The sequence below is a fragment of the Macrobrachium nipponense genome, chromosome 23, assembly GCF_015104395.2.
Source record: "Macrobrachium nipponense isolate FS-2020 chromosome 23, ASM1510439v2, whole genome shotgun sequence".
Taxonomy (NCBI): domain Eukaryota; kingdom Metazoa; phylum Arthropoda; class Malacostraca; order Decapoda; family Palaemonidae; genus Macrobrachium; species Macrobrachium nipponense.
This window is the reverse complement of record NC_061090.1, coordinates 52104907-52126466: the sequence shown is the minus strand read 5'-3', so window position 1 is coordinate 52126466 and position 21560 is coordinate 52104907. Positions and strand designations below refer to the sequence as shown.

At 39.3% G+C, this 21560-nt stretch overlaps 1 protein-coding gene across 15 annotated transcripts in view; it reads left to right on the top strand.

The window, feature by feature from the left end:
• The first annotated feature begins 4579 nt into the window (after positions 1-4579).
• LOC135200491 (heterogeneous nuclear ribonucleoprotein 27C-like) overlaps positions 4580-21560 on the top strand; it is a 42159-nt gene continuing 25178 nt past the window's right edge. For 4 of the 15 annotated variants that reach the window (XR_010311297.1, XM_064229191.1, XM_064229149.1 and 1 more), the window contains exons 1-3: positions 9443-9765; positions 18290-18497; positions 19090-19276. Coding sequence is in view for 13 of the 15 variants with exons in the window: in XM_064229191.1 (XP_064085261.1) it covers positions 9662-9765; positions 18290-18497; positions 19090-19276 (499 nt within the window). In the remaining 2 variants the exon portion in view is untranslated. Of the gene's footprint in view, positions 5000-9440; positions 9766-9881; positions 10031-18289; positions 18498-19089; positions 19277-21560 lie in introns of those variants that run through there. The other 11 variants (XM_064229177.1, XM_064229163.1, XM_064229199.1 and 8 more) reach the window with 7 other exon arrangements.

The following is a 21560-nucleotide window of genomic DNA, read 5'->3' as shown; positions in this document are numbered from 1 at the left end:
ATGGTTGATTTTGTTGCCTCTTTTCTTGAGTTGGTACCCGGCATCCATCTTCTGTAGTACTTTTGTCATTGAATCATGGCTACTACGAAGAGTAGTGGGGACAGTGAGTCGCCTGGAAGATCCCTCTCCTGATATTAACCTCTGCTATCTTATTCCAGAGCTTGTAAGTATTGTATTCCAGTTGCGCATTGTATTTTTGAGGAAGCTGGTGGTATTTTCCTCTGCCCCATATATTTTCAGGCATTCTATTAGCCATGTGTGTGGTATCATGTCGAAGGCTTTCTTATAGTCTATCCATGCCATGCTTAGGTTGGTTTTCCTTCTCCTACTGTTCTTCATTACCATTCTGTCTATCAGGAGGTGGTCTTTTGTGCCCTTACACTTCCTTCTGCAGCCTTTCTGTTGGTGGGGGATGGTGTTTGTCTCCTCTAGGTAGTTGTATAGCCTTTCACTGATGATACCTGTTAGTAACTTCCACATTATTGGTAGGCAGGTGATAGGCCTGTAGTTACTGGCTATATTTCCCTTACTCTTGTCTTTTGTACTAAGGATTATGTTCTTCCTGTGGTCATCCATTTGGGGTGCTTGGTGATTTGAGATACAATGCTGGAGTTGTTCTGCTATTCGTGGGTGTAGGGCCTTGAAGTTCTTGAGCCAGTATCCATGGACTTCATCGGGACCTGGGGCTTTCCAGTTTGGCATATTCTTTATTATTATTATTATTATTATTTTTTTTTTTTTTTTTTTTTTTTTTTTGCTCTATCACGAGTCCTCCAATTCGACTGGGTGGTATTTATAGTGTGGGGTTCCGGGTTGCATCCTGCCTCCTTAGGAGTCCATCACTTTTCTTACTATGTGTGCCGTTTCTAGGATGAACACTCTTCTGCATGAGTCCTGGAGCTACTTCAGCCTCTAGTTTTTTCTAGATTCCCTTTTCAGGGATCTTGGGATCGTGCCTAGTGCTCCTATGATTATGGGTACGATTTCCACTGGCCATATCCCCTAATCCTTCTTATTTCTATTTTCAGATCTTGATACTTATCCATTTTTTCCCTCTCTTTCTCTTCAACTCTGGTGTCCCATGGTATTGCGACATCAATGAGTGATACTTTCTTCTTGACCTTGTCAATCAACGTCACGTCTGGTCTGTTTGCACGTATCACCCTATCCGTCCTGATACCATAGTCCCAGAGGATCTTTGCCTGATCGTTTTCTATCACTCTTTCAGGTTGGTGCTCGTACCACTTATTACTGCAAGGTAGCTGATGTTTCTTGCACAGGCTCCAGTGGAGGGCTTTTGCCACTGAATCATGCCTCTTTTTGTACTGGTTCTGTGCAAGTGCCGGGCATTCACGTTGCTATTTGTGTTGTTTATGGTTTCATTTTTCGTATTGCACTTCATACATATGGAGAGATGTTATTTCCGTCTATCGTACTTTGAACATATCTGGTTCTTAGGGCCTGATCTTGTGCCGCTGTTATCATTCCTTCAGTTTCCTTCTTTAGCTCTCCCCTCTGTAGCCATTGCCATTGTCATCGCTGGCTAGTTCTTTAGTCTGTCTCATGTATTGTCCGTGCATTGGTTTGTTGTGCCAGTCCTCTGTTCTTTCTGTCTTTCTCCTGTCTCTGTATATTTTCTGGGTCTTCGTTCTACTTTTATTAGTCCTTCTTCCATGCACTCCTTTAGCCACTCGTCTTCACTGGTTTTTCAGATATTGCCCCAGTGGCTCTGTTTTCGATGTTGACGCAGTCCTCTATACTTAGTAGTCCTCTCCTCCTTCCTTTGTGTTATGTATAGTCTGTCCGTATTTGCTCTTGGGTGTAGTGCTTTGTGATTGTCCATTTGTTTCCTGGTTTTCTGATCTATGCTGCGGAGTTCTGCCTTCGTCCATTCCCACTATTCCTGCGCTGTATCTGATTACTGGCACTGCCATGTGTTTTATGGCTTTTATCATATTTCCGGCGTTGAGTTTTGACTTGAGTATCGCCTTGAGTCTCTGCATATATTCTTTCCTGATCGTGGTCCTTCATCTCTTGGTGTTTTATATCTCCTCCCATTATTCCCAGGTATTTGTATCCTGTCTCATCTATGTGTTTGATGTTGCTCCCATCTGGTAGCTTTATCCCTTCAGTTCTCGTTACTTTGCCTTTTTGTATGTTGACTAAGGCGCATTTTTCTATTCCAAACTCCATCCTGATGTCCCCAGATACAATCCTTACAGTCTGGACTAGGGTATCTATTTCCTTGATGCTCTTACCATACAGCTTGATGTCGTCCATGAACATCAGATGGTTGATTTTGTTGCCTCTTTTCTTGAGTTGGTACCCGGCATCCATCTTCTGTAGTACTTTTGTCATGGGAATCATGGCTACTACGAAGAGTAGTGGGGACAGTGAGTCGCCCTGGAAGATCCCTCTCCTGATATTAACCTCTGCTAGTCTTATTCCAGAGCTTGTAAGTATTGTATTCCAGTTGCGCATTGTATTTTTGAGGAAGCTGATGGTATTTTCCTCTGCCCCATATATTTTCAGGCATTCTATTAGCCATGTGTGTGGTATCATGTCGAAGGCTTTCTTATAGTCTATCCATGCCATGCTTAGGTTGGTTTTCCTTCTCCTACTGTTCTTCATTACCATTTTGTCTATTCAGGAGCTGGTCTTTGTGCCCCTACACTTCCTTCTGCAGCCTTTCTGTTGGTGGGGTGGATGTGTGGTTTTGGTCTCCCTCTAGGTAGTTGTATAAGGCCTTTCACTGTGATGATACTGTTTTTTAGTAACTTCCACATTATTGGTGAGGCAGTGGGGATAAGGCCTGTAGTTTACTAGCTATATTTCCCTTACTCTTGTCTTTTTGTACTAAGGATGTTCTTCCTGTGGTCATCCATTTGGGTAAAAATGGATAAGTATCAAGATCTGAAAATAGAAATAAGCGAGTTGATTTTGAATATTGTTTTTTTCTGTTAGTTATGCCATTCTCGTTAACAGAATTTGCCTGAAAGAGGGTCTTTTACCAAATTATTATTATTATTATTATTATTATTATTATTATTATTATTATTATTATTATTATTATTATTATTATTATTATTGTTCAGAACTTGAACTGCCCTGTTCATAAAAAGCAAACCCACTGAAGGGGCCGTATACTTGAAATTCAGGCTTCCAACGAATCATCTCGAATGCGACAGTCCATCTGAAAGCAAGTAGCAACAATAGGTAGCTAACAGGAAACACAGAAAAGAGAGAGATCGGCTTCCAAAGAATGAAAAATAATAATCAGTGCTCAGAAACGCAAAAGTCCTGAGACGTCTGAAATCAGTGGTACTAATGTGTCACAGTTAAGGTGTAAGAAGTTACGGTGATTATGATATTTTTTAAAAGTGGCTTATCATCAGTATTAAGCAATTACAATATGTCCATGGCACTGAGGCATTTACCAAGCACTGCCATGGCTACCCTAAGGGGCATTCCCTTTATATTACGCCGTCGTGAAAATGCAGTCGCTTTTTTTATACGTTTCTGTGAAACTTGAATTGCCTTAATGAAAGTAGCCAGTACACTTCCATAAGGTATGGTGATAGTTATATGAAGGGTTATATTAGTTAAACTTCCAAATTGGCGGAGGCGAGAGAGAGATGTTGAGGAGAGAGAAGAGAGAGAGTCTAAAAAGCAGAGCTGTAACATCAAGATCAATAATAAAGGAGGTACCCCCTATGAATTCCCGTTTTCTGCTATACGCCTTCAAAATTGACTTTTATAGAAAACGTATTGGACGATTGACGCGCAATAACTGCAAGTTTTATTACGCGTTATTTAATTTATTATCCCGAATTTGCAAGCAAGGTTCTAAATGAGACATGAACTTAGTGTATCCTCGAAAAATAATCCAGTGACCTGATGCAGGCCGCTGAAGCCAAATCGAGCCTAAAACACTGGGTAAAAATAGCAAAAAACAGCAAAAACATCTCTCGGGAACATCAGTGCCGTTGATTTGAACAGCTTATATATGCGCACCGTCATAATCAGAACTTTATTTATTCGCATAAGAGTTTTAGCCAATATATACATCCCCACTTCTCCACCCCGCCCCCACCACTCACACAAACCATAAAAGTGAAAAAAAAAGTGATGATAGTGCAGCATAAGTCCTTAAAAGCAGCATAAGATTAAAATTTTATAAATCATGCTGAGTGCTTACTCGGCAAAAATAAATAATGGGCACAAGCGTAGAATATATATATATATATATATATATATATATATATATATATATATATATAATATATATATATATATATATATATATATATATATATATATATATGTGTGTGGTGTGTGTGTGTGTGTGTGTGTGTGTGTGTGTGTAGAGAGAGAAGGAGAGAGAGAGAGAGAGAGAGAGAGAGAGAGAGAGAGAGAGAGAGAGAGAGAGAAGGGTTATACACTTACACCATTTTACGCGTTTCCTTGGAGCCCAGCAGACATTTTCGTTACACGTAAGCAACGTGTTACCGAGTCCTATTGCCTCAGGCCCTGGCCAGTGGCCACTGAGTCTGACTGTCTGAGAAAGCCTGACGGACAAACCCTTTTGGTGATAGGAATCAGTCTTGGGATTGTTCTGGTCGCTCAGTTCCTCTATAAGTGGGTCAGACGTTGGTGTATAACGTCTTGAATTCACTGTGTCATCGTAATCGTTCTGATTCACGTCCGCTCAGTTGTTTTCCTTGAAAATCTGGTGGATTTCGATGCTTGTCGTGGTATAATTTTTGTTTTTCCGCAATTGCTTAGTGTTGTGATTTGCAAATACAGACGTTAAACGAAGTTTTAGCCCGTGGTGTTCTGTCAGGGACTCTCGAGTCTACCATATATTGCATGTACTACGCGTTTTGATATCAAATTGAAGGCTTATAGAACTATCCGTAATTGGACTACCTATATAGGAAGATGACGAGTCGTAGAGTTAAGTTTCGCCCAACCTAAGATGTCCTGTGGCTTTGTAAAGGTAAGTTATTATACAGTTATATATATATCAAAAAGTAAAGTCTTCATGATTTAAAATAAAAAAAAAAATTCAGCGAACGTAAGCTAAGTCACGTTTCAATGTATGCACGTTTTTTAATTTTAAGCATAGGAGTTTTCATGAACTAGCGAGGTTCTCTTAAGCAGCATAATAGCACGATATCATCCTTTGAAAAGGGGATAAAAACCTGGAAAAATATTATAGTCTTGTTTCATGAAACTATTGACTTAGCCTAAACATGCCTCTAGCAAGATTATAAAAGAAGTCTTGCTTGCTTGTTTGCTTGCTGGGAACATTGTTTATGCTGTACTACAAGCGTTGCTTGTTACAGAGTTTTAATTTTATATTATTTGCTTATCTGAATATTGTCGTACCATTTTAAGAATTTTAAGAGTTATGGGCCTAGTTGTGACTTTGTCATAAATTCTTATATATTTTTAAATAATTATAACACTAACACTTTCATTCACATGCCACAATACTGCATTTTTACTTTGAAACAGTCATGGTGTGTTCTGTAATACTGTAACAGACCATTGGAAAGTCTTATCGTAATACACCATCTATGAATGGTTCCGTAAGGGACAGCGCCGTCAGTGTACCTCTTGTTGTGCGCTGTATAGGGATTTCTTAAGTTTCTTTGCAGCGTCCCTTCGGCCACTAGCTGTAACCCCTTTCATTCCTTTTACTGTACCTTCATTCATATTCTCCAACTTCCATTTTACTTCCCATCCTCTTCTAATGATTCATGTGCAACTGCGAGGTTTTCCTCTTTTTAAGAGCTTTCCAGGACACACTCATGAGACCTTTTTTATTGTCAATTTCCAACTATGAATGGAGAGAACATGAGAGATATTCAGGAGTCACCCCGACAAAGGATTCCATTTCGGCCATAAGCTACAAAGTAATTCACGTCTCCCCATCTCCGTGGTGTTTTATTGGCTTCGGTAGACCATCATTCGGTTTGTCACACTAAGGCTACCCCTGTCATGGCAGTTCTGCCTGCAAGGTTTATGATATTTCAGTCATATTTATTATATAATTATTTACCATGTCAAGGAGTGTTCTTGGAGAAAATTTGAACTGATAAGGGACTATATTGGCATAGCGGTTCTCTCAGAGTGCTTGTGTATTGTAGCGAGGTATTGCTAAAACTGCTAAACATATGCTTCTGTAGATTTTGTGAGGATGGTGGAATGCAGTGTGGTACTTAATCTTATTTCGACTCTTAAAATTCTTAATTTCGTGGAAATTTGAACGCATACTTTGGACTAAGATATGGTGTATCTCTCTCTCTCTCTCTCTCTCTCTCTCTCTCTCTCTCTCCTGACGGAATGCTATCACAAAATGTAATTTAGCACCAAGTCTTTGTGTACGTCATCTCAATACTTAGATTGGTCAACTCAAGGTCTGTCTCTGTAGAACATGGGTCAGCTCTTGCAGACAAAATCATAGCGAATTAACAGAAACAATTAGGATGGATTCCAATAATATTATTTATTTAGAAAGTCATATACTTACTTTCTATACGTACTCCCTCACTCACTCAACCCCCTTATGCTCTGAGGTAGACCAAAACCAGTAATGTTCAATAGGGCCAAGCGTTAGACACGAAAACAAGGAAATATCCATCTACGGAATCGAGGAAAGCTTGGTTCAAAACCGTCCCATCTAATGCAGTAGGAAAACCTTATCCCTTCAATACCAACAAAAACGTAGAAGGCATTAGATTCGCTGTACGCCACGGACTGTACAGTGGCGATTCTACCCATAGAAAAAGGTGGGGGGGCGGGGGGGGGGGGGGCGCAACTCTGGGGGCAAAGATAATTGTTGGGTGGGCATCATAGGAAGGGTGACTGTAAAAAATAATTAAAATTTTGGAAACATTTTGAAAATCATAGAGGAATGAATTAGATTAAGGTTAAAGGTTCATATAGAATTTTGTTTGATTGCTAAGCAAAACAACTGTAAAGCATCCATCTGATATTTTACCTGACTTCCATGATATGAAAATTTAACATTCAAATCTATATACAGTTTAAAACAATACGCAAACATTAAAGAGTGGAGAGTATGTATAAATATTATACACATTTGAACCAAATAAAGAAAAGTAGTAACTATATAAAATTAACAGATATGCATGGGGCATGTCATGACAATTCTGAAAAGGTTCAATTTGACATTTCCTGTATATTAACTGTTTCACTCAATTTGAGTGTTTTAGCAATATACATAACCAAATCGTGGTGTGTGACTAGTTAATGGCTATTGTTATATTTAATAATAATTAATTTTATATATAATATTTTATTTAAAAAGTGGGGAGGAAAACCAGGGTCATGGCCAAAATCTGGGAAGGCTGCCCCCCCCCCCCCCCCCCCCCCCTCCCCCTTAGAATCGCCACAGGGTCTGTAGACCATGCTGTAGACCCCAGCCAACTCTGAGACCGTTGTGTAATTCAGGGGAGACCTTGTTTAGTACTGGCTTCGTCGTTCGAAACTCACGTACACCTACTTATGGATTTCAACTCGTTACACATTTCAGAATGATTTAGTTCCTGGACATCCTGCCTGCAGAGCCAAATCTTGTGCCAAATGTCAGTTCAGACACCGATACACGGATCAATTCTAACTCGATCTGGCCATATACTGCTGTTTTCAGTGTGATTATTTCCACATTTCATTTACAAATCTAGGGACCTTAGCCGCTGTACTACATTTCCACTATCGTAGGTTTGAACACACACACACTCTCTCTCTCTCTCTCTCTCATCATATGGAAAGACTGCCACTTTCATAATTTAACTGATGAATATTGAATGAACCCTGTCCATAAAACTCCACAACATGAGCCTCATTCACATCCTGAACCAAAGGATCGATCATCAGCATGGCGTCGAACCCCAATATACACTGCGCCATTTACAACCCTACATACAGTCCAATATCCAATGACAGTGTCCTCTCTTTTTTCAGCTTTCATTCGCTGCTGTTACATTTTGTAGTGCCAGTTAATTCTTTTAAAGGGAGATGTGATGATAAATCTAAAGGCCAAAAGGAAACTACTCTTAATTATGAATTTAATAATCAAAATTCATAATGTGCACGTAAATTTGTATGTAATGGCCAAGAAAGCTTTTACCTTACAAAACGGTCAAAGATTTACTGGGTTCATTTCCACTGTAGATTAGCGTTGCATTGCTTGAAACTAATAATGAAAACCATCTCTAGAATGTTTGTTTGGTTATTCGACATCAGTTAGTCTAATTTAATGAGTTAAGAGCAAAAAAGCAGCGAGTTTGTGCCATATATGTATGTCCATCTGAGTATATCCCTACAGTTTTTTTTCCAGTTCGATTTGTTCATTTGGGAGTAACATGAAATAGAAAGTATTTTGAGATGATATAAGCAAATTTAACTAATAAAAACAATGACGATCAGTGAGGCATCATGTAAATGATAAGTGACAGCAGGGGCTAAACATTGAAAAGTCTTTGTACGGCTCCACACAGTGTAGAGTGAGAGTACAATGCAGCGTAACTGTTATGCAAACTGCAAACGCAACGGGCAATGTGCGTTACCCCTGTAACGATCGGCTTCCTTTTTCTAGCATGCTTTGATAAAGGAGTATGAGTGCCTGACCTCCTGCCGTTGAATTGTTGTATATTTCGAGTAATGGAACAGAGTCTGATTATGGGAACGACTCTTTTTCATGAGAAATGTGACGGACATTGAACGCCCTTTTTGGTTATGCTTTCTTTCTTTAAAGCTCTGATGCTCCTAAGAAGCGGCACCATCTATAAAGCCGAACTACGAACGCATGCTTGACCGTAAGGTCGTCCCATACGTGGCTTGCAGTCTGGTTTTGACCCTTGGAGGCACTGCGTAATTTTGAGCAAGGTGTACCCCACAAACTGTATCGAACTAGCCGTTTTCAAAAATACTCTGCCGAAAGAAGACATCCTAAAAACAAAACAAGAGAGAAGTTTTCTGTTATGTAATCAATGTGCTTTGTCTTTTTATGTACGCAAAATAATGGGTTCCGGGTAATTTAGAGCCTAAGAAAACAAAGGAAGAAATAAGCGTTCACTATGGATTTATGTAAACGTCCGTTTGTTTACTTCCGAATTTTGAGCGAAAATAAGCAGCATAGGAATTTTGTTGTCATGAATCTTGAATTACGGGGTACAGAATGTGAGTTCAGTAGTATAAGAATACCATTTATTCATTTAAATGGGAAAATGACAGTTGGGCGCAATTTGGTGCCAATACACAACCGTGTTTCATGACTGAAAGGGTTGAGAAAAACTTTGGGGCGGCAGAGAACGCCGCCAAAGCGCCTCGCCGAGCGTCTCCCTCCGAGCATCGCTGGAACGCGAGAGCTATTGATCGGAGCGGCGGAACGCCGCCCTCACTTGTTCCGTGGTGGTTCTTAACTGAAATTTCATATTTCAATTACTCCATCTTCCGCTGAGCGCATTGTAAAATAAACTTTTGCGTCGAAATTTATAGAAATTGACGCATTCGTTGACATATCTTGAAGAGACGCCGCCCGAAAAGAATAAAAACGGGTAAAATCACGATGTAAATAAACGGCTTGGGGACGCGTGCTATCTCCCTCCATGTTGAACCCTCTGCGACCATGAAGAAAGACACTGCATGGCGAGATATGATGACACAACACCCTGGCGGTGGTGGCAATGGTCCCAGAGGACGGAATATCCCACACGATGGCGAGGAGAAAGGGTAAGAGGGAATTGAGGCCGTGAAATGATCTGAATAAGCTTGAGAACCGGGTGAAAAAAGGGCGGGAAAGGGCGGCCACGCGGGCTCGATGTTTTGTTTGGGTTCGCGGAATTATTTGCTTTCTTTTTTTCGGCCGTGGCTGCTTTGCATGACCTTTGACCGGCGTTCGCGGGATGTCACGCCAATGGGGCGCGCTGCCCCCTTCGTCGTGGAGTGACCCGGGTCCGTTGGAAGGACGGAAACGCCAGAAATCACCATTGTTTGGGTACACAATGATTGTGGAACCACGAGCGTGTGCTCGTTTTCCCCGTTGGTGGTCTGTCTCCTTTTCAGACTGTCGGCCATATAAATGGGTCGTTCGTTTTCCCCCGAACCTGCAATTATATCCTGAGGGAGCTCTCGACGAAATACAATTTCCTTTTCGCTCTAATCTCACTTACGGTTGTGGCTTGGGACGTAGGCTAGGGTGACCCCCATAGGTCACCATAGCGGGTTCAGGACGAGTTGCGTCTCGTACCTCTTGTTACTGATCGGGTTTTTAATCGACTATGCCCTTCATCGTGCTTATAACTTAATCCTGAACAGTAATTTTGCTGAATTTAGGCTACGCTGTTACTTGGTGTAGGCTAGGGTGGATTGATAGCACTTTATGCGTAGTGTGATGTTTCAGGTATTACTAACGTTTGCTGTGCATGTAATAGATATATCCCATAGTGGTTTTCCTGCTTTATCAATTTCCCCTGATATAATAAACATGGGCTAGGCTAACTTGTAACCCAGTACGCCATTCAAACCTAGGCTATGTTGGGATATTCTCGTTCAAATACAATACGAGTACAGTAGTAAAGAATATACTGCCTTTTCTCATAAATTTTTAGTAGATCGTACAAATGTGACGTCTGGCTACTTGAATAAACTTTTAACGCTCCAGCTTGAATTTTATCGTGGAAGTAAATTGAGCATAATTGCAAATGAAGTAGAATTGCTTATGAATTGATCAGACTGCAGGATTAACTACAATCAATTGTTTTTCTTTTGCCCAGCTTACGAAAGGTGGTAGCCCTTAGGCTAAAATTGAGCATGTTTGATTTAGAACCGGCTTTGCTCATCGTGGGAAATGTTTCAGAAAGGGGAAATAGTGTCTTCAGTATCACCTTTATTCACATCCAGATTACCCTCATACTTTTACTTATAGAGATTGCCTCTGTAAATGTCCTATTTTTTTTTTTTTTTTTTTTCTCCCATTATCACATGATTAAGTATACTTTTATTGAATTGAAGCTAAAATAATATTTGGAGGCTGAGAATACTTTCCTGTGTTAGTGTGTTGTTAATAACCTGAAGTTTATTTCAGTAGCAAATTTATTGTACTTAGAGGTACTGCGTTCTCTCTGGTATCTCATGATTGTGGGGGACCTCAGTGGGAGAAACCTGGTTTTTTGATTGTGGGAAAACATAAAAGGAGAGTGCTAATAATAGGGAAGTATTCTAACTTAACGTACGATTGCACCCTCTCTACATCGCATAATGTAGGGCACTAAATTATCTATATAACTTTGTGCGTTGTTTCTGATAATGTTCAGTAAGCTTTGTTAATTGCAATGTTGTTTCTGATAATGTTCAGTAAGCTTTGTTAATTGCAACTTGTGGATGTATCACTCAATTGTTAGGGTGTATTTCTGTATCTCACTAGTTCCCCCTCCCCCCACCACCCAAAATTCCCAACTTCCCACTGTAGGTTCATATACTTGTTAATGAGCTGAGGAGTCCTGTATCTCTGAAACTACTAATTTGGAATTGAAATGAATAACGGAGATGACCCCAACCCCCAAGAAATACGCTTTATATTTTGCAAAATGGCAAAAGTAATCAGGTGAATAGGGGTTTCATATTATCTGAAACAAAATCCCATCAAAAGTCTCACTCATATGAGTGTAAAAAAAAAAAAATAGTCTTAGTGACTAGTTTTATTAATATATACGTATGTAGGTACTTCGGTAACAAATCCGTGATAAAATTTAGTATGCATTCCGTGGTAAGTTATGGGGACTTCAGAACTATGAAAAAACCTCCAGTAAAGTAAGAAAAAGAAAAATTGTAATAGGGTAAAAAACCGCATGGTACAGGGGTGGACCATGTACGATCAATGTGTACAACCCCAAAAAAAGTACATTATAACACGTCCTGACATCGGAGATGGGCATCAGATGCAAGTTCTTGTTGGTGAGAAACGGAGCTAAAGACCTCTACTCCGGTGTCGGGATGCGTTATAATGTACTTTTCTTGGGGTTGTACACATTGATCGTACATGGTCCACCCCTGTACCATGCGGTTTTTTACCCTAGAAATGAAAAAAAATTGATATTGAAGGGTTATTTCTGATGTTCAAAAAAGGAGTTGGATTTGTTTAACAAAAAAAGAAACTGACTTATGCTTTTTTTCAACTTATGATTTTAAGAAATATTAAGAAAGAAATAATAGGAGATGTATAAGCCTGGGCTTCTACTTACAATGTCAACAAGATATTAAAAGTACATTATCATTTAGAAAAAAAAGCATAATGTTTTCAAGCAGCAGTGAAACATAAACCTACTTCTTAGTCAAACAGGAGTTGTTTAGTTAACTATTCATTTGTTGACAGCCAGCAAGCAACGCTTTCTATGTGGCAGGACATTTGCTATCAGAGGTTAGAGTTACATCCATAAAATTTAGTATTTAGGTTTAATAACGAACACCATCATTACTGTACAGCGATACCTCAATTTACCGGACATTTTGGGGGTGAGCCCCTCTTGGTAAATAACAGAATCTGCTAAATAAGAATGGTTGGTAAATAGCCAAGAAAATATGTCCCCCTGGAGCAACTTGCTTAGCTTCTAGTGAACAGCAATTCCAAGTGAAATAATTGATGACCTATCTTAACTGGTATTTTGATGTTTTCATTTGTGTTAAAATATTTATTGAATTCAGGTTATGTATATATATTATTTATTTATTTATTAATTAACCCCCCCCCCCCCCCCCCACCCCCCCCCCCCCCCCCCGTATTCACGTTCTCCAGATTTGCAGACTTGCACATTCACAGATTTCTCTTTGGAACATTTCCTCATATTATAAAGGACCCCAGATTCGCAGATTTCTCTCTGGAACAATTCCCCGCATTATTAGCAGAAAATTTGCCTTTCATGTTATTTTCCTATGAGAAATATTCACTTTTTTTTTTTTTTTTTTTTTTATCCTAAAATGTGCTTTTAGTGATAAAACTATTAAAAAACCAAGTATATAAATTATTTGTCAGTTTTTCTTGTATTTTAACTAACAAAATAGGAGGTGTTAAGATTTGTATAGGGATTCCAACTATTTGCAGGTTCTAACAGTGGAGGGGGGGGGGTTGTTGTCTGGTACGCATCTCCCGCAAATACAAGGGACCACTGTATTGGTCAGTGTAGATTTACAAAAACCTACCCAATTGCTATAGTTTTACCTAATTACTGGGTATGCTTATAAATTTTTAATTTTCCCTTCCCCTTCTCTTTTAGTGGAAACTGTTCATATAGATTTTGTGTTGTCTACTACTTCTGTTTCTCCCTTATGAATAATCAAGATGGTATGTTTCTAAATGAGGGGGAAACCATTCTATAAGAAACAATTTGGCAAAACTGTGGGCTAAAGCTTTACTTGGATCCTAGCTAACATTTTCATGTACAGGGGGTCCTCGAGTTACGACGTTGATCCGTTCTTACGATGCATCGTAACACGAATTTCAGCGTAAGTCGGAACATTGAAAAATACCACATGATTTAATGTAAATACCTATCAATAACAACGAGAGAACAATTCCTTACCTTTATATTAGTTTGATTGGCTTGCACACTGGAGAGGAAGCTGCGGTGCTGGAGAGACTTGGGGGAGGTTAGTGAAGAGAAAAAGAACCTCCAGAAGTTGCTGGAGATGCTGAGGCAGATGATTCTTGAGGTGAGGCAGAACATACTAGTACTGGAGATGCTGAGGCAGGTGATTCTTGAGGTGAGGCAGAACATACTAGTGGAGATGTTGGGGCAGGTGAGTCTTTAGGTGAGGCAGAACCTACAGAAGGTGCTGGAGATAACTGGGGCAGGTGAGTCTGGGTTAGCAGAACATTCAGAAGTGATGGATTAGCAGAGGCAGCTGAGGTAGAGGGTACAGGATCTCCTGCAGGCCTCTCTACCTTCTTAAAATACTGCTCCAGGTTAGTCTGAACAGAGAGCGACCTCTTTTCATCCAAGATCTCCTTGTAACACTGCATCAAATCCATGACGCCTCTGGAAACCCTAGTGAACCTGTCCAAGTTGGGATCCTGAGCCTCAAAAGTTGACAAAGCTTGCTGCAACTCTGCAAAACCTCTTATCAAGTTCCTGCCTTGTGAAAGCCTTAGGCTCTGGGGTGGGTGCTTTCTTCTTCTTCCTCTATTATCTGCTTCTCCAGTTGTATCAGGTCCTCAGCAGATAACTCCTCGCCATGAGACTCCAGCAGCTCTGTAACATCATCAACCTCCATCTCCAAATTGATTTCCTTACTCAGGGCAACAACGTTCTTGACAACTAGCTGAAACTGTGTCCTCAAACCCATGGAAATCATTCACAAATTGAGGACAAATTTTCTTCCAGACACCATTCATGTTTGTTTGCTTAACCTCCTCCCAAGGAATTAGCAATGTTCTTTACAGCATCAAGGATGTTGTAGGATTTCCAAAAGTCCTTCAGAGTCAAGTCCTTCTTGGTTTCAGTTGCCTGTAAAGCCATAGCAATTGTCCTTCGTAGGTAGTAGGCCTTGAACGAAGCAATCACTCCTTGGTCCATAGGCTGTAAAAGGGCCGTGGTATTAGGTGGAAGGTAAACCACCTTGACATTAGGGTTGAAGTCTCCAGCTGGGCAGGGTGTCCAGGGGCATTGTCCAGCACTAGCAACACCTTAAAGGGGATACCCTTGGAGGCGCAATACCGCTCCACACTTGGAACAAAATGGTTTACGAACCAGTCCTCAAACACTGCAAGTGTCACCCATGCCTTCTTGTTGGACTTCCAAATTACTGGTAGTTGACCCTTCCAAATGCCCTTGAGTGCCCTTGGATTTTCAGCCTGATACACCAACAAGGGCTTCAGTTTGAAGTCGCCAGCAGCATTACCCCCAAGAAGTAAAGTTAGCCTCTCCTTGCTGGCTTTATGACCCGGGTGCTGACTCTCCTCCTTGGCGATGTAAGTGCGGTTAGGCATACGCTTCCAAAACAAACCTGTCTCGTCTACGTTAAACACTTGCTGAGCAGAATAACCCCCCTCCTTAATTATCTCAGACAACGCTTTAGGAAATTCACTCGCTGCTTTCTCATCCCCACTAGCAGCTTCACCTTGCAATTTTAAGGTTATGGTAATTGGCCCAAGCCTTACAAAGCGCATAAACCAACCCCTTAACTAGCCACAAACTCTTCACTTTCACTTCCCTCCCCCTTTTCTTTTTTCAACGCTTCAAACAATCTTTTCGCCTTCTCCTGAATCACCATAAGGCTGACTGGATACGCCGTTGATTATTTTTGGTCTTCCAAACCAAAGCACCAATAACCTTTCCATTTCAATTATTAGACCACTACGCTGCTTAGTTATCACTGTCGCTTTCATAGGAGCAGATCCTTTCACATGTTCAACGATGCGCTCTTTATCTTTGATAATGGTAGCAACGGTCGAACGGCTAAGGCCAAGCGAGCGGCCAATGTTTGTTGGCGTTTCTCCCTTCTCGGATCGCTTTATAATGTCCACTTTAATTTCCATGGTGATGGCCTTTCTTTTCTTCGATGCACTACCATCAGAAGAGTCCGCCTTGCGCTTGGGAGCCATAACAAAGAGCAAAAAGTTACAAAAACGATACAACACGAGGGAGAGAGAGGCAGTGTAAACAACCAAAATGGCGTATGGGCGTGGACTGAGCCGTAGCGAAGCGACGAAGTCCTCTCCCCCACAAAGCGTATTCTTCCGCCCCGTTGCCGCCTGGAAAACTAGTTCGCGTGGTTGTTTACGTTGCTTACGACGCGAAACCGCGTAAGACGGAACGACGCAAAATATTATTTTTTTATATTTTTATGGGGGCGCGTTCGTAACCACGAAACATCGTAAGTCGAGACCAAGCGTAACCCGAGGACTTACTGTATAGGAAGTTCCCAGGTTACGACGGAGGTTCCATTCTTGAGACGCGTCGTAAGCCGGAATATCATAAAAAATCATAAGAAAAACTTACTTTTAATGCTTTGGGTGCATTGAAAACTATGTAAACTGCATTCTTATCGCATTTTTCATCAAAAAACCTTCAAATATTGAATATTTTGCATTTTTGGTGTCATATTTCATCTGCCAGATGAGCATTGTAGGTGGTGTAACCCTGGAAATAATTTTTGATGAAGATAATTGAAAAGCGCCTTAACCTTGGAACATCGTAACTTGAACCCGTCGTAACATGGGGACTGCCTGTATTGGTTTTCAACAAACAGTTGGTCAAGTGAATATAGGGGTTAAGGTATGTATATGTAAGTGCATTAACCACTACAATTATACTTTGAAGATGTAAATGGTGTTATCCCCAACCCTTTATATGATATATATATATATATACACACACACACACACACACACACATAAACATATATACAGGCAGTCCCCGGGTTACGACGTTGCGAGGTTACGACGGCTACAACGCTCATCTGGGAGATGAAATATGACACCAAAAAGGCAAAATAATCAATATTTGAAGGGTTTTTTGATGAAAAATGCCATAAGATTGCAGTTTACATAGTTTTCAATGCACCCAAAGCATTAAAAGTAAGGTTTTCTTAGGATTTTTCACGATGTTCCAGCTTACGACGATTTTCGGCTTTCGACGCGTCTCAAGAATGGAACCCCCGTCGTAACCCGGGGACCGCCTGTATATGCATTCCCCGGTTATCTGTGGACTTACCGGCGATCCAGTTTTATGGGGCTCGTCCAGCGTATGGTTCATTGGAAGCACCGAACGGTTTTTAAAATGTTTTGACTTTTTGGTCTTTTTAATGTTATTTACTCTTTTGTTGTAGAAATATTATACTGGAAAAGGAATACTGTATTACTTGTTGTGTAAATGCATACTGCCAGAAATGGCTGATTTGCTATTGAACAAGCAAACCCGATAACGATGATTTGCTTGCATTTCAACCATCGTACAGTAGTAGAAAAATAGTTGAGTAGAAGTAGGATAGGACTGATATAGTTTTACATTACTTTATCTTAATTCGTTATGGAGAAAAGATCGGCAAGGGCATATACGTACTGCTAAAGTTAAGCTGCAAGTTGTAGCTGAAGCTGAAGCTGAGGAAAGAATGTTCATCTGCTAACGACTATTATCGTGCAACGGCACATGGATGAAACTCTGCAAACATTGGTATCTCATTGTTTTCACTCGGATAAAAGATAAATATGTAAAACTCTTAGTATTATGATGAAATCAAGTGAAAATATGGAGTGCATTGGCACATGGATGAAACTCTTGCAAACATTGGTATCTTATTGTTTTTACTCGGATAAAAGATAAATATGTAAAGCTTGTAGTATTATGATGAAATCAAGTGAAAATATGGAATGCAATCTGTTGATATTTTTTGTATGCAATAAATATATATCCCCTCAGCACCGTCAACTAACAAAAGTAACCAAGTTTCATTCACAACAATACATATTCAAGTGACATTTTGACTTCTAAATTTGTATGACGTTAAATAACACAACCTCGTCCCATATACGTATATCAATAGTTTTGAGAGATTCATTTATGCTAACTAGAAGGAAGAAAATCGCTCTTGATTTTAAGTTCAGTAGACAGCAAAATAAACTTACCTTGCAATTGTCCTCCGCTTATTTCCAAACCAAAACATTGATTGCTGTTTAGATTTTTAGAGGGCTTTCAAGTATTGCTATTCATGAGGGGTGTGTTACGCATCCACTGTGAACTTGGACCCCCTCCTCCCCCTCTGTATATTTAGAAAAATTCAGTATTGGATTTCAAAATGGTATAGAAAAGAATAGTGTGTGTGTGTTTATTTATATATAATGTGTTAGTAGTTTATATTTTAAATCACAAAGAAATAAAAAAAACTTGATCATATGAAAAGTGACAGAATCTCCAGTGTTTCTATTTTCCTTTGTGGCTGTCACTTTGTTCTTATATATTAATCTCTTAGTTATAGCTCTAAACTGTATACTGAGTATGTTCTCCAAACTTTAGTGGGAGATATACTTGTGGCAGCCGGACAGGGATACAATGAGTGGGTTTACAGTGATTGTTAAGAATGCTGTGCCACACATGGTAACAATTCTGGCAAAAGGTTTGCATTTTATCCCACGGGTAAGTCGACCCGTGGTTTTGGAAAGACTTCTAGGCTTGAAAAGTGGGGATTGTAGACCAAAGATTATAAAGTATATTACAAGTATTTGCTAACCTTGCTGATGGTTTTGTCTTCCATTTATTTGCAGGAAAATGTTTGTTGGGGGCCTGTCATGGGAAACAACCCAGGAGACCCTCCAACGTTACTTTGGTCAATATGGCGAGGTCATTGATTGCGTCGTAATGAAGAATAGTGACACGGGAAGGTCTAGAGGTTTTGGCTTTGTCACGTTTGCAGACCCCAACAAAGTTGATGTTGTTTTGAAAAGTGGTCCTCATGAATTGGATGGGAGAACTGTAAGTAGGGTTTTTAGTCTTTGTATTATATTGCACAGTGGTGCTTTCAGATAATTCATATAGGGGAAACAACTGAGTTGACTAGCTGATCTAGTCTTGCCCGCTTGTTGATCCAGCCTCCGAAAAAATACTTTTGTTTGCTGCAAAAGGAGAGTAGAGGTCTCAAGGTGTTACTCCCACCACCGATGAGTTGTGACTGGTGCCCATCTCCGGTATCAGGACTTGTCAAAGTACTTTTTTGGAGGGTGGATCAACAAGCGGGCATGACTGGATCAGCTAGTACAGTCGGTTGCTTCCCATAGGCCACTGAATGGAAGCTTTGAATTGTATAATTTTGTGTAAAATTTTAAGTTTTGGAAAGCATTATGGGTTACATGGAAGCTTGTTACAAAAAGAAATAACTTGTTTTAGGGAGGTCTGTAAGGAAATTAATGTGAACTCTTGGTAATTTTCAGAATAATTTTAAATGTTTTCTTACGGTGTGGGTGGGCGTTTATGAAAATTAAGAAATGATCTTCATATCCATCTCATGATGTATAGAAGGTAAGAACTACCTAGCGAAGGTTTGCTCACTATTCCTTTTGTCCTACAGATTGACCCAAAGGCCTGCAATCCACGAAGTATGCAGAAGCAGAAGAAAAATGGGAACTGGCCTAAAGTATTTCTTGGTGGTCTCCCATCCAACTTAACTGAGACAGACTTACGGAATTTTTTCTCGAGGTTTGGTGCTGTTATGGAAGTGGTGATTATGTTTGATCAAGAGAAGAAGAAATCCAGAGGTGAGTTGGAAGATATAGTTTTTGTAAGATCTTAGTTTTTTTTATTATTATTATTACTATTATTATTATTATTATTATATACTTACATCAAATGTCTTTGTAATCCCATCTACTGCAAATTAGTTAAATTTTTGGCCATGTGTATTTTTGTGCAGAATGGCCATCCATATGTGAGATTACAAGGTGGATCAGTTTTCGGGTGAAGTATAAAACAAAATATGTTTTCAATTATTGAAGCGGTGTCAGTGGTTATGAATGAGCTATGTAGTTTAAATCATTAAAAAAGATGTGCTAATTAATTGAGGGTGGATGAATGTTTCTAAACTGTACAAAGGTTTGAAAGGTTTGAATGTTAAAATAGAGTTGTTAGCACAACATTGAGTTAATGTTGATTGTCCTTGCAGAAGGTAGGGAATTGGTATTCTTAAGAATAGGAACACTCAACCATGATTTTGTGTACCAAGTGTATGTACATCAGATAACCCTTATATGCTTCTGAAATTTAATCTTAGTTATCTTGCATATTAGAATTTGACATTTTTCTTTTTATATATTTATATATAATGTGGAGGGGTTGAGATCAATCCTGTCAGGCTTTCACCAGCAGATGAAGTAGAAATACTGTTAGGGCAGTTAAGGACTTTAGGTGTAGTTGATTTTTTGAACTTTCACCCTGATATTTTAGTTTAGTTTTATGGTTTACAGTTCTGTTATTGCATGAGCAGGCTTCTAGGTATTGTTTTGATAATTGGTAAGATTTTGACCTTAAGGCCTATGGTACGATTAAGTATTGTGGCTCATAAAGACACTTGTTAAACTTAATTGAAAGGTGTTTCATGGACATTTTGAATTGAAAGGTGTTTCATGGACATTTTGTTTTTAATTGTAAGCCTTCACAGTAAGAAAGGGTCCGGTTATTAAAATGTCACTTTAGCATTTATTTTATCTTAATTATTACCATATGTTTTACTGTAGCCCTTTTCCTATTTTGATGGCTGGACCAAATTGATGTGTTTCCAAAACAAGTAGAAGTAATGTACCACCTTTATTTGTTTAGGTTAGAACAATTCTCAAGTATTTCTGTAATGTAAAATCATATGTATTTAATATTAATTATCTTAGAATTTTATTTCATTTTTTATTGTTTTATTTATTTATTTATTTTTTGTAGGAAAAAGTGTTTCGTATATGTAATGAGTAAGGTGTGACTTGAAATTACAGTAAACATGTGATTAACCCAAATTTAGGATAATGTGGAAACACATCTTGATTTTTTCTTGGCTTGTTTTAAGGGGCAAAATAAGCAGTGTTTGGTATGAAAATCTATAATCTAAGGTAAAGAAACCTTGCCTTCTTAATTCAAAGCATGTAAAAAAGAAAGAAAAAAAAAAGGACTTGATCATCATGTGTGTCATTCGGGTTTTGAGACCATACCTTAGTTTTTACTCTTGATTGCTAGCTGAAATAGGCAGGTATTTAAGTTTGCTAATTTTTATTGAGAAGGGAATTTTCGTGAGTGTTGGGCCCATAGGTTCAGTGTGGTTAGGTTCACTGTGGTTGCTGGAAATCTTATCAATGCCAGAATCCTTAAGGGGAGTGCTGGCACCACAACGACCCATGATTTAAAGTTCTCAGCATATGGTTTAAGGGATTTTATTTAAATATTTGACATGATAATGTGCAATAAGAGATAACATACATGAAAGGAAGCTAAAAGATTTGACCTTGTTTCAAGTTCATCTAATTTAATAAAGCAAAAAAATTTTTGCCATTTTTAAAATAATATAAAGGAAATTACAGCCCAAATTAAATTTGAACACTTTGCTTCAGTAAAGATAACGTAAATTTCATTCTGAGAAGGAGTCTTCATTTGAATTAAGTTTTCAGTAAGTTGTATGAAAATGGTAAATTTTTTTAAATACTCAAGAACTGTACGTAGTATGATTTGGAAGTACATTCATGTGAGTTCTGTACTTAAGGAAGGGCGCCTCAGTGGTGTGATCGGTATGGAGTTGGCGTACCACCTTTGTGGCCGTGAGTTCGATTCTTGGGCATTCCATTGAGGTGTCAGATATATGTATTTCTGGTGATAGAAGTTCACTCTCGGCGTGGTTCGCAAGTCACGCAAAGCCATTGGTCCCGTTGCTGATTAACTACTGGTTCCATGCAACGTAAAAACACCATACAAACAAACAATTTACTTAAGGAAATTTTGGAATTTATTGAACTAGTAAAAATGATTATGCTGTGTTGGGGGGGGGGGGGGGGGGGGGGGGGGGGGGGG